At 41.8% G+C, this 13875-nt stretch overlaps 1 protein-coding gene across 3 annotated transcripts in view; it reads right to left on the reverse strand.

Annotated features, from left to right (window-relative positions):
• Window positions 1-3174: 3174 nt before the first annotated feature.
• The window catches only part of ALKBH3 (alkB homolog 3, alpha-ketoglutarate-dependent dioxygenase), a 46952-nt gene continuing 36251 nt past the window's right edge, over window positions 3175-13875 (reverse strand). The window contains exons 9-10 of one of the 3 annotated variants that reach the window (XM_015421559.1): window positions 4006-4101; window positions 3175-3463 (exon numbers count right to left, since the gene is read on the reverse strand). In XM_015421559.1, coding sequence (XP_015277045.1) covers window positions 3377-3463; window positions 4006-4101 — 183 coding nt within the window. In that variant the 3' untranslated portion in view covers window positions 3175-3376. Of the gene's footprint in view, window positions 3464-4005; window positions 4115-12974; window positions 13070-13875 lie in introns of those variants that run through there. The other 2 variants (XM_015421560.1, XM_015421561.1) reach the window with 2 other exon arrangements.

The following is a 13875-nucleotide window of genomic DNA, read 5'->3' on the forward strand; positions in this document are numbered from 1 at the left end:
GCCCACTTGCCCATCCTCGACAGATTCCTTTGGAGTGCCTCACAATCCTCACTGGTTTTCACCACCCTGAACAACTTTGTATCATCCACAAATTTAGCCACTTCACTGCTTACTTCCAACTCCAAATCATTAATGAACAAGTTAAAAAGCAGTGGACCAAGTACTGATCCCTGCAGTACCCCACTGCTTACCACCCTCCACTGAGAGAACTGCCCATTTATACTCACTCTCTGTTTTCTATTAATTAGCCAGTTTTTGATCCATAAAAGGACTTGTCCTTTTATCCCATGATTTTTGAGCTTACTTAGGAGCCTTTGATGAGGAACTTTATCAAAAGCTTTCTGGAAGTCAAGGTAAACAATATCTATTGGATCCCCCTTGTCCACATGTTTGTTCACCCCCTCAAAGAACATTAACAGGTTAGTGAGAAAAGATCTTCCCTTACAGAACCCGTGCTGAGTCTGCCTCAATAGGTTTTGTTCATCTATGTGCCTACTAATTCTTTCCTTAATAATGGTTTCCACCAATTTACCCGGTATCGACGTCAGACTGACTGGCCTGTAATTTCCCGGATCTCCTCTGGAACCCTTTTTAAAGATGGGAGTGACATTTGCTACCTTCCAGTCCTCAGGAATGGAGGCTGATTTTAAGGAAAGATTACATATTTTTGTCAGGAGATCCACAAGTTCACATTTGAGTTCTTTCAGAACTCTCGGATGTATGCCATCTGGGCCTGGTCTGGAATGTGGGGGTTGCCCACCTCCTTCTCCTCCTATTCAGCCATCTGGGCCTGATGATTTATCAGTTTTTGAGTTGTCTATCAGTTTTAGGACCTCCTATGGCATACATCTTTGTGAGAGAAATGGATACAGAAAATACAGATGAAGTCTGCAAGCAAAATGACATGGCCTACAGAAGGAAGCCAATATATACAAAAAGAAACAAAATGTTTGGCGAACTGAATGTGAGATTATATGAAAGAATGACAAGAGATGAAATCTTTACAGCAGCAAATGAAATTTTCCTTCAGAGGGAGAAAAGTAAATAATATATGGCACCCCAAATCATCCAAAGAATTGAATATAGAGGGCCACTTCCAGAAGCTATTTTCCTTATATACAAGGGGAAAAGACACAGAATTAAGACTTTAAAATTTAAGAGGAGAAACCAGAGAATGAAGATGAAATCCTACAAAAAGGGTTAAAACTTTCTAGATATGTGAGATTATATATACTTTTAAGAGAAGGTCAAACCCTTTGGACAAGAGAGACTATACAATTTTTCAAGATTTTATAAATTAGACTGACATATAACCAATTTGAAAGGAACAGGAAGTTTATTTTAAACCAATTCCAAAAGAATATAAAAATAAGGTGGACTATAGAAAATAGATATTTAGATATTGTATAAGATATATAACTAGATACTTTGGTGATGGAACCCCCTGATCTGTGTGTGTGTTTGTCTCAAAAATAAAATGTTATTTAAAAAAATCACTCAGTGGGAGAAACACAGAACACAAGATGCTTTGGCAGTGTCTACCAATGTTTGGAGTTTAGTTTTCCCGTACTAAAAACTTAAGCAACCTTGTATGACTTCTCCAACTTGATCGCAACCACACTTTTAGGAGATGAGCGAGTGGTGATTTTTCATATGCCGAAACGGTACGTTTCCCATTGCTGCCATGAATAATGTAAACATTCGGGCAAGTGGATGGTTCACATTATTGAGAACAGATGATACAGATGCCCAGACGAAGCTACCTTATATGAAGTCAGACCAGTTGCTCATCTAGCTCAGTGTTATCTATCAACTAGCAGGGGCTCTGCAGGGTCTCAGACAGAAAAAAAATCCAACACCTACTACTACTACTACTACTAGTGGCAGGTAGCCAGGCAGTTTTTGGCAAGGATTCCTCACCCTGGAGCACCCAGAAGCTTTCTCTTGCCTATGGCTCCTGATGCTGAGCTCAAGAAATGCAGTAGAGAAGCTCACAATGGTTTGGAAGAATAAGTTGCCAAATGATACTAAGTGAGATCATGGAAGACCTGTAAGTGTTACCTGACTGCATGACAAAAGGTACTTTGACAGGAAGGGGATGGATACAAGACAGCTCTATAGGAGAAATGCTGCACCTTACTTTCACAGCACATGCTAGAATATTGCTACTAGGATCACAGGGCCATCACAATGGTTCCATTGCGATAATTATGTCCATGGCTGCAAGTTCAGATTCTGCATACTCCTTGTACCCTTAAGGAGGGACCAAAGCTCAGAGCCTGTGTTTTGTATGCAAGAAGTCCTAAATTCAATCTCTAGCATCTCCTTTAAAAAACCCAGCAGGTAACATTGTTAGGAAAGACACTTGTCTGAGGCCTTACCCAGGTTAGAGTGAACATTTCTAAATTAGACAAGTTAGTGGTCTGACTCATTATAAGACAGCTTCATGTGTTTCTTCTGGGACAAACCCCCTCCCCCCAATAAATGGAAGGATATGAAATTTGGTAATATCCTATTTGAGATACTCAGGGTGAGGGTGTATGGCTAATTGATTTTAGCCAATATGTCTCCCTAAATAAATTTGATTGTTCTTCCCATATAGTCAGTATTGTTCAAGAATGTATCATAGTTAAACGATGAATAAAGCATGAAGATGGGTGATATGGTTTCTGAAGTCTACCATATTGTATGACCTCATGCGTGTCACCTTATCACACTGTGGCTCTTCTCACCTGCGAACGCTTATAATTTCCACATTGTTATCCCCATTTGGGTTTGGAACTCTCATTGGAGCTGGGCCTTATATAGGCTATGAACACCACCAAAAGCTGGACCCTGATGTTGTCTATGGGGTTAAATGAAGATTCTTATTCATATACAGAAGACAAGTGTACTTTTATTTAGCACAGTATAAACAAAAAATACCAGTGTCACTCTGCTCTGCCAAGACATCCACTCTCAACTCTCCCAAGGGAAAATTCTATTTAAAAGCACTAGTCACGTATTAGTGAACTGTCAGATGTTTGGTTCAAACTTGTCAGGCATTAATTCCAATATGACAAGAGAGTGTAGATTGTGTCTTTTCAATAAAGCAAACCTGTTTACCACTGAGCACCACATTTTTGCTAACCATTCTGGAAAAAGGCACTCATACCACTGAGCACCACATTTTTGCTAACCATCTTGGAAAAAGGCACTCACACCACCAGTGGGAGCTTGCAGCCATCATAGGTTTTCATCACAGCAGCCTTTTTCTTTGTGCCTTCAGATGTTAGGAAGCAGAACTCTGAATGCATGAAGGCTGCCTCTTCCAAACCAGCATTAATGTCAGGAATCAGCAGCAAGTCAACAGTCCTACAGATGCTTTCATTCAAGTTCATACTGCCTCTGGGTCTGGATACATTGTCCTAAATGTCAGATTTATCCGAGCTTCCCTGGAGTGATATTCCTTGGGTACACGATGCTGAGACATTCAGAGAAGCAAAACAAAATGCGCTCATTATGTATGTAAACAAGACAGAAAGATTTTTGCTTTCTCTTTTGGATTTACTCTCCTGCTATGTTCATAGTTAGTGCTTAAGTCAAAGCCAAAAGGCTTAAAATCTTTACCCATTAAAAAACCCACAACTTAAATTACTTCTCCTGATTTAATTCATTCTTTACAGCTTGTTCCAGTTCACCATGTAACAATACTGCAATGAAGGGATATGTTGCCTCTGCCTCTTCATTGCTGGTTTACTAGAAAAAATACCGTAACATTTAAATGAAATCTTTACAGTTTGAGAGGTAGGCATGGGCAGCTTCATGGGCATGGGAGCCCAACTGCACTGCAATCAACTCTCCTCTCATTCACTACTCAAGTGTTAACTCCTTATTAAACTATGGCAATCTTAGGTTGCCTGATGGGCTTCCTTGTTGAAATCCAGGGGGAAATAAAATGTAGCACTGTGAAGAATACAGAAGAAGGCTGCCCTGTTTGCATCACCTATTCCTGGGGAGCCTTACCTGCCAGTCTTCTTGAGTAGCTCCTTCCATTATTAACAAGGTCCCATGATCCAGTGGTACACACACTCTTTGCACATAAGTGTAGTCCGCATTCTCCTGAAAGGAAACACTGAGTACAGTTAAGAGAGGGTTATGAATGTGACTGGCAGGTATGTTATACAAAAGACCTAAGAAATTTCTAGCACAGTAAATTACTAATTCTTATTGCACGAGACAGGAGTGAGGGGCTCGGCTCTAGGCAGCACTTTATATTATCAATTTAATGTATTTTTTGAGGGCCAAACATAACAATAGAATTCTAGAACAGTCTGTGGCACTGGGGGGGAGGGTTGTTTGACCTTTTAAATGGCTTTAAGACTTAATTGTCTGCCTGAGCGATCACTTAAGGATAGGCACCTTCACCTATTCATTTACAAAAGGAAGGAAAGCACAGCAAACTCTTCATGCACAGAAATATCTGCCATTCTGCTTTGAATGCTTCATCATGATGAACAAGGACATATTTATAAGGAAATCTGTATTTATCCTTAACATCCAAAAGGCTGAAGCCAAAATGGCATCCATGCATAATAATCCAAGAGTTGTCCTTGGGTTTGGAGCACTGCAGGTGTTCTCTCTAGACAGCACAGGAATCAAATGGCCATGCTCCCAAATGAAGTGAAAATACACAAAAGCTCACTCATTATGAGGAACAGAATGCACTTTCATTACTTTTGTGCAGATTAGCAGGGTATCTTTCTTTATGTGCAAAGGAAATTTACAGATGTTGCTGCTGCTGAATGTCTCTGAATTCCCAGTTTCTGATTCTGCTGCTCATCCTACTAGGGGAGGTAAATGATTCATCTCTGGCAATGACTCTCCAAGGCCTCAGCAGGGGTCTTTCCCAGTCTGGCTGTCAGACCCTCTAGCTAAGTAACAATACCAAACTGCAATCTGTTCTGTCACTGAACTATGGTCTTTATGAGCCATATAAACTATGGCCCTTTAATCCTTAGCATCTCGTTATTGAGATTAAGAAGAGGGGCTGGGAAAGAAAATCCTGATGGACTGATATGTTGACAGCATGAAACAACTAAATATCTTCCTATAATACTAGCATGAGACATAAATACAAGCTAATGAAGACTAATGCAATGGATAACTTAGCTCTACAGATTCAGGTAGGAGCAAGAATTATCATACATGTAACAGACGTTTTAGGCTAAATAATTAAACAAGATTTCAAACACAGAGTTTCAACAGCTCCTTTTCTCCTAACACGAGTATCAAGTACTTCACATAGTTTCACACCTTTCCAAAACAATACTTTAGGAAAATACAATATAATGCAGTGATTGCATTAAAAATGCTTAGCCATCACAAAGCTGGAAGTAAAAAAACCCCAAAATACAAAAAAATGTTTCTGGTTTAAGATGGTTCATTCTTTTTCAAGCTCACAGAAGTTCATCAGTATTATTAAGGGCCGTTTCCTAGTAATCAGCATTCTGAAATCCCATTTTGGAGGGCAGAGTAACCTGGACTAGCGGGGTAATAAACTTGATTTATGTATTCATACTCCACAAAAGCCACCAGAACAACACATATAGAAAATTAAAATGAGGCACTTTTAACAGGGGAAATTTCAGAAAGTGTGGCGAATTCTTGGAAGAGCCCTGGAAAGATTTCAAAGACCAGACATCTCCTTCAAGATAAAGGTTGTGCTATTGCACTGGTGCTAACCTACTGAACATTATATGCAACCAAGGATATAAGGGTACAGGCAAAAGATAGACTGTGAAAAAGGCATAAATAAAGGAAAACATTATGTATTATTAATAAAGGTAACATAATCAGGGTAGAAGTGCAGCTATTATGTGATAATAACCATTAAATAAAATTTAGCCACAGTGTATAATTGCTAGTAAGAATATACTTAATACACCCCTATAATATACTTAATCTAATTTTAAATAACCTCCTTAGCTTTAAACTGTTTATCTTTTATAACTTTCACATACTAAAGAAGAACAGCCATGAAGCTTGAAATGAATATTTCCTAAAAATTAATCCTTCCTAGAAACATCCTCAATAAGCCATTTTAACATGACAATTGCGTGTCACCCTCCAGCTCTGAAAGAGTTCTAAGACTGTTTTTCAAGCTTTGTACTTCAGAGAATGGTCACCTTGTGCACCATTGCAGAGGCACCTGAGAGATTTCAGTGTCACAGAAAGCTCTTCTGAGGGAATGCAGACCCCTAGTTACAAGGGCCCAGTCATCCTGGCTTTATCTTTTAAACCTCATAGCTGGAAGAACTGTTGTGCAGCCATAAATGGTTGTTCTGACATAATCAAAATGAGGAACCTGGGTAGTTGTGTTTAAATTATTGACTTCTTTGTCAAAAAACCTCTCTTCAAATATATTTTTTTTCTACGGAGTCCTATTGCGACATTCCTATCATCTACAGACAACCTTGGCCTTAGTTCTCAGAAGAAGTCATAATAAGAAATTTGGACTCCAGACAAAAACAGATAACCCATTCATCAGCTGCATTGTGTTTCCACAAGGTGAGAGACTATCAAAACCAAAGTTTCATAACAGTGGGCACACAGGTCACTGACAAAGTCTCTTAGGCCTCCCCATCGTGTTCCATAAACAATGAAAGCCCTAGATTACACTCAACATTCCTGTGTGACAGAAAACGGAAGGGAAAGATGAGTAATTATGGGAAAACTGTCCTTCGGGGTCTAACTAGCTAGACGTTAAACGGGAGGGCTGCAGACTTCAGTTTTAAATTCTGTACTGAGGCAGTTTACTTATTGCATGCATCCTTGATAATTAAGCCTATATTTCCTTCTCTTCCCACATCACAGTGTAGAATCTGTTACCAGGAAGAGAGAGACATAGCAGCACTGGCTCTGTGTCTCTTGCAATGTCTAGCTGGGCTCTCTGAGGAGCCTGCCAGCCATCACCGATATTTTCACTGAGGATCCCCCAATAAATTGCTAAGTAGCCCCAGGGTTCTCTGCACCAGATCATAGTTCCGCCCAAGGAAGTCAAAAGCGAAGGGACATTACACACAGCAGATAAACAGCATTACACACAGCAGATAAACAGTTAAAAGGAAAGGAAGCTGGCGCAGTGCTGTGTTTAGACCCAATGGCTGCAGGCAACTAGGATCTGTATGCAACTTGAACATAGCAGGCATAACCACACTGGGGGCGGTGTTTGTGTGAAAGTATACAACTTCACCAGCTTTCTCCCGTTTGCGTCAAATCCCTTCAAGCAATGTAAACACAGTTACTGTTTTGGTAAGCAGTCTGACACAAGATACAGTTTCAAGCAGGGAATGGGATGCTGCAAATGAGGTGTTTATCACATGCTCCATGAGAACTGTAACAGCAGCACAACAGCTTTCAAAGCTGAAGTAAAGGCTTTAAAAGAAAACAGGGCTACTAGCTTATTGGACAGAATCCAGCAACTAATAAAGACACTCTCTGAAATGGAACATTTGTACTATCCACACATAGCCTGTGTTAGGCTTGGGTTTATCCCATGTGAGTGAGAGAGGGAGCAAGACGGACAGGCATTGGAGGGATATCTATGAAAAGGAGCAGAGGGAAACAGCAGATTCGTGTGTCTATTCTACTGACCCTCCTCCTGCAGGCCTCAAGACGCTGTAAGTCAACAGTTAATGGAAGAGCTGAGTAAATAAGTCATCAATGACATGGCAATCCTGCTCTGGAAGCATCTGCCAAACTTATACACAAGGTACAGATTGCTACATGTGTCTGAGCAAACAATTGCTCAGATAGTTTTGACTGGGTGTGCTGCAGATACCACCTGAACAGCAGAAGCTAGGAGGGAGATAAAATCGTAGTGATCTGTGCAAACAATTGCTCAGATAGTTTTGACTGTGTGTTCTGCAGATATCACCTGAAAAGCAGAGGCTAGGAGGGAGATAAAATCATAGTGATCTGTACAGATATTTAAGCCCACACAGTAAGCATCTACTCTCTATTATTTAAACATGGTAGTAGTGATCAGGGAATTCCATTAGTATACCAATCAGCCGCCCAAGTTTGCACAGACATTATATATTTGCTTTCTTTAAAAACAACCATCCTCCATCTTATATTCTAATAGTGAAGTCAGCTACATCTTTAGTTACTTAAATACTAAGTAACTAAATACTAAGATACCACTATTCAATTATATATAAGGAGAGATAGTGAAGTCAGCTACATCTTCAGATACTTAAATACTAAGATATTTCGATACTTAAATATGGTGACTGGAGCTGTGAAGGGGCAAGACAAACCTGAATAGGGTACCAGGATTGCAAAAAAAAAGAAAAGAAAAAAAGTGAAATCTTAAAAAAACCCTCAAAAATATTGGGTGGTTTTTAAAAATTCCAAAAATTATAAAAGGAGCACCTGTAGCTTTAAAAAATAGATTCCCTCAGTGGCTGTTGCTAGGCAGCCACAGTATTGCAGGCTTCAGTTTGTGAGGAAAAAGGAAGGGCCATTTCCATGCCACTTTTGGCCTTTGAGGGAGGACTCATTGGGCCCAGGCTTGACTAGGGTTTCTAGCTCCAGGTTGGGAAGTTCCTGGAGATTTTGTGATGAAGTCTGAGGAGTGCAGGGTTTGGGGAGCAGAGAGGCCTCAGCATAGCATAATGTCACAGACTCCACCCCCCAAAGCAGCCATTTTCTCCAGGGGGATAGATGTTTGGAGTTTAATTGTAATTATGGGGAATCTCCAGATCCCACCTGGAGGATGGCAACCACAGGCCTGGAAACAACCCTATGCCTGGGTGACTTGATACCACCTGACTTGCATGACTCAAGTATACCTGGGCTGCTTGCTACTGTTCAACTGGAGCCACCCTATAAAAGCCAGTGTGGTGTACCAGTTAAGAGCTTCAGAGTAGGGTCTGCGAGATTCAGGTTCAGATCCCCACCTTGCTGTGGAACCTGACTGCATGATTTTGGATCAGTCACATACTTTCAGCTGAACCTACCCTCATAGGGTTGTTGTGTGGATAAAAAGGAGAAGAGGAAAATAATGTTAGCTGCTTTGGTCCCCACTGTGGAGAAAGACCATAGTTTTCCTAGGTAAAGGGAGGGAGGGATGGAGGGGACAGAAAGCTGAAGGCAGTGGGCAGATAAATGTAGGTCGGTGGATGGGTGGGAAGAAGATTGGGTTGCCAACTCCAGGCTGGGAAATTCCTGGAGATTTGAGGGGTGGAGCCTGGGGAGGGTGGGGTTTGAGGAGGGGAGGGACCTCAGACAGGTGTAATAGCATAGATACACCACCCTCCACAGCAGCCATTTTCTCCAGGAGAACTAGCATTGTCAATTTCCAGGTGAGAGCTGGAGATCACCCGGAATTACACCTGCTCACCAGATGACAGATCAGTTCCCCTGGAGAAAATGGCTGCTTTGAAGCATGGAGCCTGTGGCATTATACCCTGCTAAAGTCACTCCTTCCCCAAACCTCACCCCCCCAATCTTAAGGAATTTCCCAACCTGGAGCTCGCAACCCTAAGAGGAACTGATCCCTTGTTATTCCTGGAGAGTCACTGCTGCTACTGCTGCTGGTGGGGGAGGAAGCAGGTGGGCAGCTGGTAGAGTGAGGGGGGACAGAAAGAGAGGAAGTGATGGGCATGGAGTAGAGAGAAGGTAAGAGACGGTGGTGGGAGGGAGAAAGAGTGAGAGAGAGAAGTATGGAGAGAGGAGAAGGAAAGGTGGGGGGAATGGGATATCTGCTCCTGCAAGTTTCTTGCAGGTCGCCACTTGTACATCCTGTTCTTTCCCCAAGGAGCACAGAGTACCTCCCATATGGTTCTAAAACAGCTTACAAAGCCAAGCATGCTCGGCTTCTGTAGAAAAACTATTCTGCATGCCTACAGACTATGTTCTAAAGTTTTCTTCTTGCTCAAAGATTGGCAACGATATTGAACCCAAGTATTTTTGTTCCACAACTTGTCCAAATACCTGACACTATTAAACATGCTTACAGTGTTCTGGTATTACACTGTTTTGACAACATACAATGGCAAGCAATTTGCACAAATTTATAGTCTCACAGCCAGAATCTCCAACTCACTGTTTGATATTCCATCACTGAAGAAGAGATTGGATTTATACCCCGCCCTTCACTACCCAAAGGTGTCTCAGAGTGGCTTACAAACTCCTCTCCCTTCCCCTCCCCACAACAGACACCCTGTGAGGTAGGTGGGGCTGAGAGAGCTCTGGCAGAAACTGCTCTTTTTCAAGAACAGCTGGGCCAGAACTATGGCTTGCCCAAGTTCATCCAGCAGGTGCAAGTGGAGGAGTGGGGAATCAAACCTGGTTTTCCCAGATTAGAGTCCACACACTTAATCACTACACTAAACTACACTGTGCACTTAACCACTATACTGCCCCATAGCAAGACTGTACACTGTGCCTAAAACCAAACTTGCTGTTTATTTTTGGCTCTTGGGCCTTTTTAAAACTTCTCAAGTTTACTGACCTATTATTTCTGCAGTATTGTCACCTTAAACTCTTGCCTCTGCTGAAATTACTACATTGGCTACTGCAGCTGGGTTTTGTTTTTTTTGTTTTTTGGGGGGGGGAATCTCCTGACTCAGGAACTCTGTTGTCTTTCAAACACCCCACTAGGCCCCTATTCCTTTCAACCCTGCACTTTTAAAATAAATTAAATTAAATCTCCAATTTTGGATCCTGCCAAACAGGCACTGATGAGGTACAGAAAGAAAGCTCTGATCATTATTTAATTCTAGAAGCTTGGATGTCTCTCTTACTCTGAAATGAAGAAATAGAACAGGCTGAGGGGATCTCCCCCACCCTTAAAAAAAACCCCTCACTATTAAGTGAAGCAAGATGCCTTCTCTGCAGCTCATGCCCTCTGAATCATCTTTCCCTGTATGGTCTTTTCAGATCCTAGTAGTAAGTGCTGGTCTTGTTATTGATGTAGTAAGGAGTCTACAATAAAGCACAGACATGGGTTTGTGAAAAACGGAGGAATTCTCAGTATTCTCTACAACAAGGCATAGGACTTTTCTCACTCTCTCATTTGAAGGACAAAGTTACCCAGAGGTTGAGTGTCTTCACAAATGTTTGTTGTCTGCATGAATAGAGCACATCTGCTTATTATCTAATACATTTATCCATATCCCCCACCTCCTAAACTACCAGTTTCCTTGGTTACAAGCAAAGCAACTGCCTGCCAACTAGCTATCATAGTTCGGCTTCATAGCTTACACTGCACAGCAGATTTTAAAGCTGGAAGGTTTACTGCATTGAACTAATTCCTCAGGAAGATGCAGGGTATCTGCAGCAAGGCATCTTCAACAGAGCCAGGAAACTTTGTGCACATCTTAGAATTGAGATCTACATGGTATGTGAGACTATCAGAAATTAAGGGATGAACTACACACGACACTGAAGTTGTAGGATTGATCTCCAGACATGTAATTTCACTTGGGACAGCAGGTGCACGGGCGGGGGGAGCTGACCTGAAGCAAGGTCATGGTGCTGAGGAAGGGGAGGGGGTTGCTTAATGCTCCCCCACATTAAATGAACATCTGGGCTGCTTTAAGCCCGGTATGGAAAAAAAATTAGTTACCCATATTGCACATGTCTTTCATTCCCCTTTTAGCAATGGTGCATGTCAGTGTGTATGATGGACACACACCACTTTTGAACAAACTGCTTGGTTCATACAAACTGCAGATAGCTCTGGATTCCCGCAGCACATACAAGTGTCACTCTTGTATTACAGAATAGATATCACAAGCCCACTATTGCATCAGGTAGTCCTAAGACAAAAACCCTTCCTCAGCAATGTATCAGTAAAACTACAGAGCAGAAATACCAGTTCACATGTTTTAACATGAACAAAAAAATATTGCAACAGACAAGAACTTTCAAGGCAACAATGAGCCCACACCGAATGCAAATAAGCTCAAAAGGGGGATGAGGCCACCAGCCAAATCCACTCTGACGTAGCAGAACTTTCCCCCAAAGCTGAGGGAGGGAATCAGAGAGAAAGCCAGACAGTAAGTTCTTGAATATAACACTAATATTTGTTAAGCTCACACCAAGGAAATTTAAAAACACTTCATGTTATTCCTCTCATGCACAGGGTTATCCCCATACACATCAAGGATGACTTTAGATGCAGCTGACACAATGTGAACTGGAAAATCCTGAGGGGTACTAAAGGCAATTCTGTTCCCCACACCCCCTGCCGGGTTCCCTTTGTGTCTCAGGCCCCGGCTGATTTTTGATCTCTTCTGTTCTGGGAAGCCGGATGCAGGTGGGTGGTGCCACAGCTTTCTTGGGGAAATGGTTTTCTGTTCGGGACAGCCTGGTGAAAACTTCTCCTTCCCCTCTTATCAAAAGGATGAGGTGGGCTGATCCGGAGACTTGGTGGGAACTGACCCAGGGGCATCCTCAGTATCGTGGTCAGAGGCTGCCGACCACAATAGCCAAGATACCACTGTAGAAAGGGCCGAGGAGGGGGAGGCAATCACACTGGAAAATTGTCTTCTGCTTTCATAGCTTGTCTTCACTGCAGAGAATGAAACAGACTCATCTAATTGCTGTAGTTTGTCTTTGTACAGCCTTCAAGCGGACACAATCACATCCAGCCAAACTCAGCCACGTGTTCATGCTTTCAGTCTAGCATTCCATTAAAAAAAAAAAGAGCAGCTAAGAAACCTAACATGGCATGTTAGGTAAAATAAAGCATAATTAAGTCAATCATGGATAACTTCCCATGGGCATAAACTCAGTAAACCATCAGTTCAGAACGCCTTCTAGTCTGAAGAACATGGCAGGCATTTCTATGAAGGATGGGACATTCAAGGATGTTCTGATGCAACTTCTTCAATGAAAAGCAGGTCTCAGGTGCACATGCTCCATCCTTGCCCTTCTATTCATTCACATATTCTAGCAATGAGGGCACTGGAAAGCAGGAAAGGAAGTGAACAGCCCTTCACTGTTCATTATGAGAAATATGATAAAATAGGCGGGCTCCTTTCACCTCTACTCCCAGTCTCTCCTGGGTACAATCCTGGGTGGGGAATATAGCATAGAAAGAAATGGACAGCATTGTGGTAACCACCAAAATCAAGAAACCTCCAGGAAAAACAACATTCTAGTTAGCTGGCACTCACTAGTAGATATAGTGCACAATATGCCATCTGCCTCCAATCTGCTGATCTCCTATTTTCAATTTTTCCCCTTTAAACAATTTTTCTGCCAAATCTCTAAACTGTTTTTTTTTTTTTAATGTTGAGGGACCCGAACAATAGGCTTCCTTTGGAAAGGGGGGGAAAAATCAGGAAGAAAATCTCTCTTCTCTGCCAAACTATGGCCACAACTAAAACATATACTTTAAGTCAAAGTATCAGGTGCATCTCTTACTCTTGCAGACTGTTTAGAAGCCAGGCTCATCCTTCTATAGAACTCTCCTTCCTCTGGATGCTTACAATTAACAGGCCTGCCCTGTTCACATTTCTAAAGGCTAATACTATGCTGAGATCTTCTTTAGTTCTCTCCACTATGACCGGTTGCTCTACTTGACATGAGTTTTTCTAGTTGAACAGCCCACCGTTAGTAGAGCAGACTTAAGAAGCTATTTAGTCAGGTCAGACTAAATTTAGTCAATTTAGATTTAGTCAATCAAAGGAGGCCCTAACCTTTAGTGGAAGAAGTTCGGTCTGTTAAGTACAAACTTTTGCTAAACTTGCGTTTAGTTACTTTCTTTTTCTTTATTTTTGTAGTTAGCATTTTTCTCCGGGTGTTTGTTTTGTGTTTTTCTCGTTTTCCCTCCGCTGGCCTATGGCCCCGCGGTGGGGTTGTTTCAAACGGTGCAAG

This window comes from Gekko japonicus, unplaced genomic scaffold (assembly GCF_001447785.1).
Source record: "Gekko japonicus isolate JY-2015 unplaced genomic scaffold, Gekko_japonicus_V1.1 scaffold1439, whole genome shotgun sequence".
NCBI lineage: Eukaryota > Metazoa > Chordata > Lepidosauria > Squamata > Gekkonidae > Gekko > Gekko japonicus.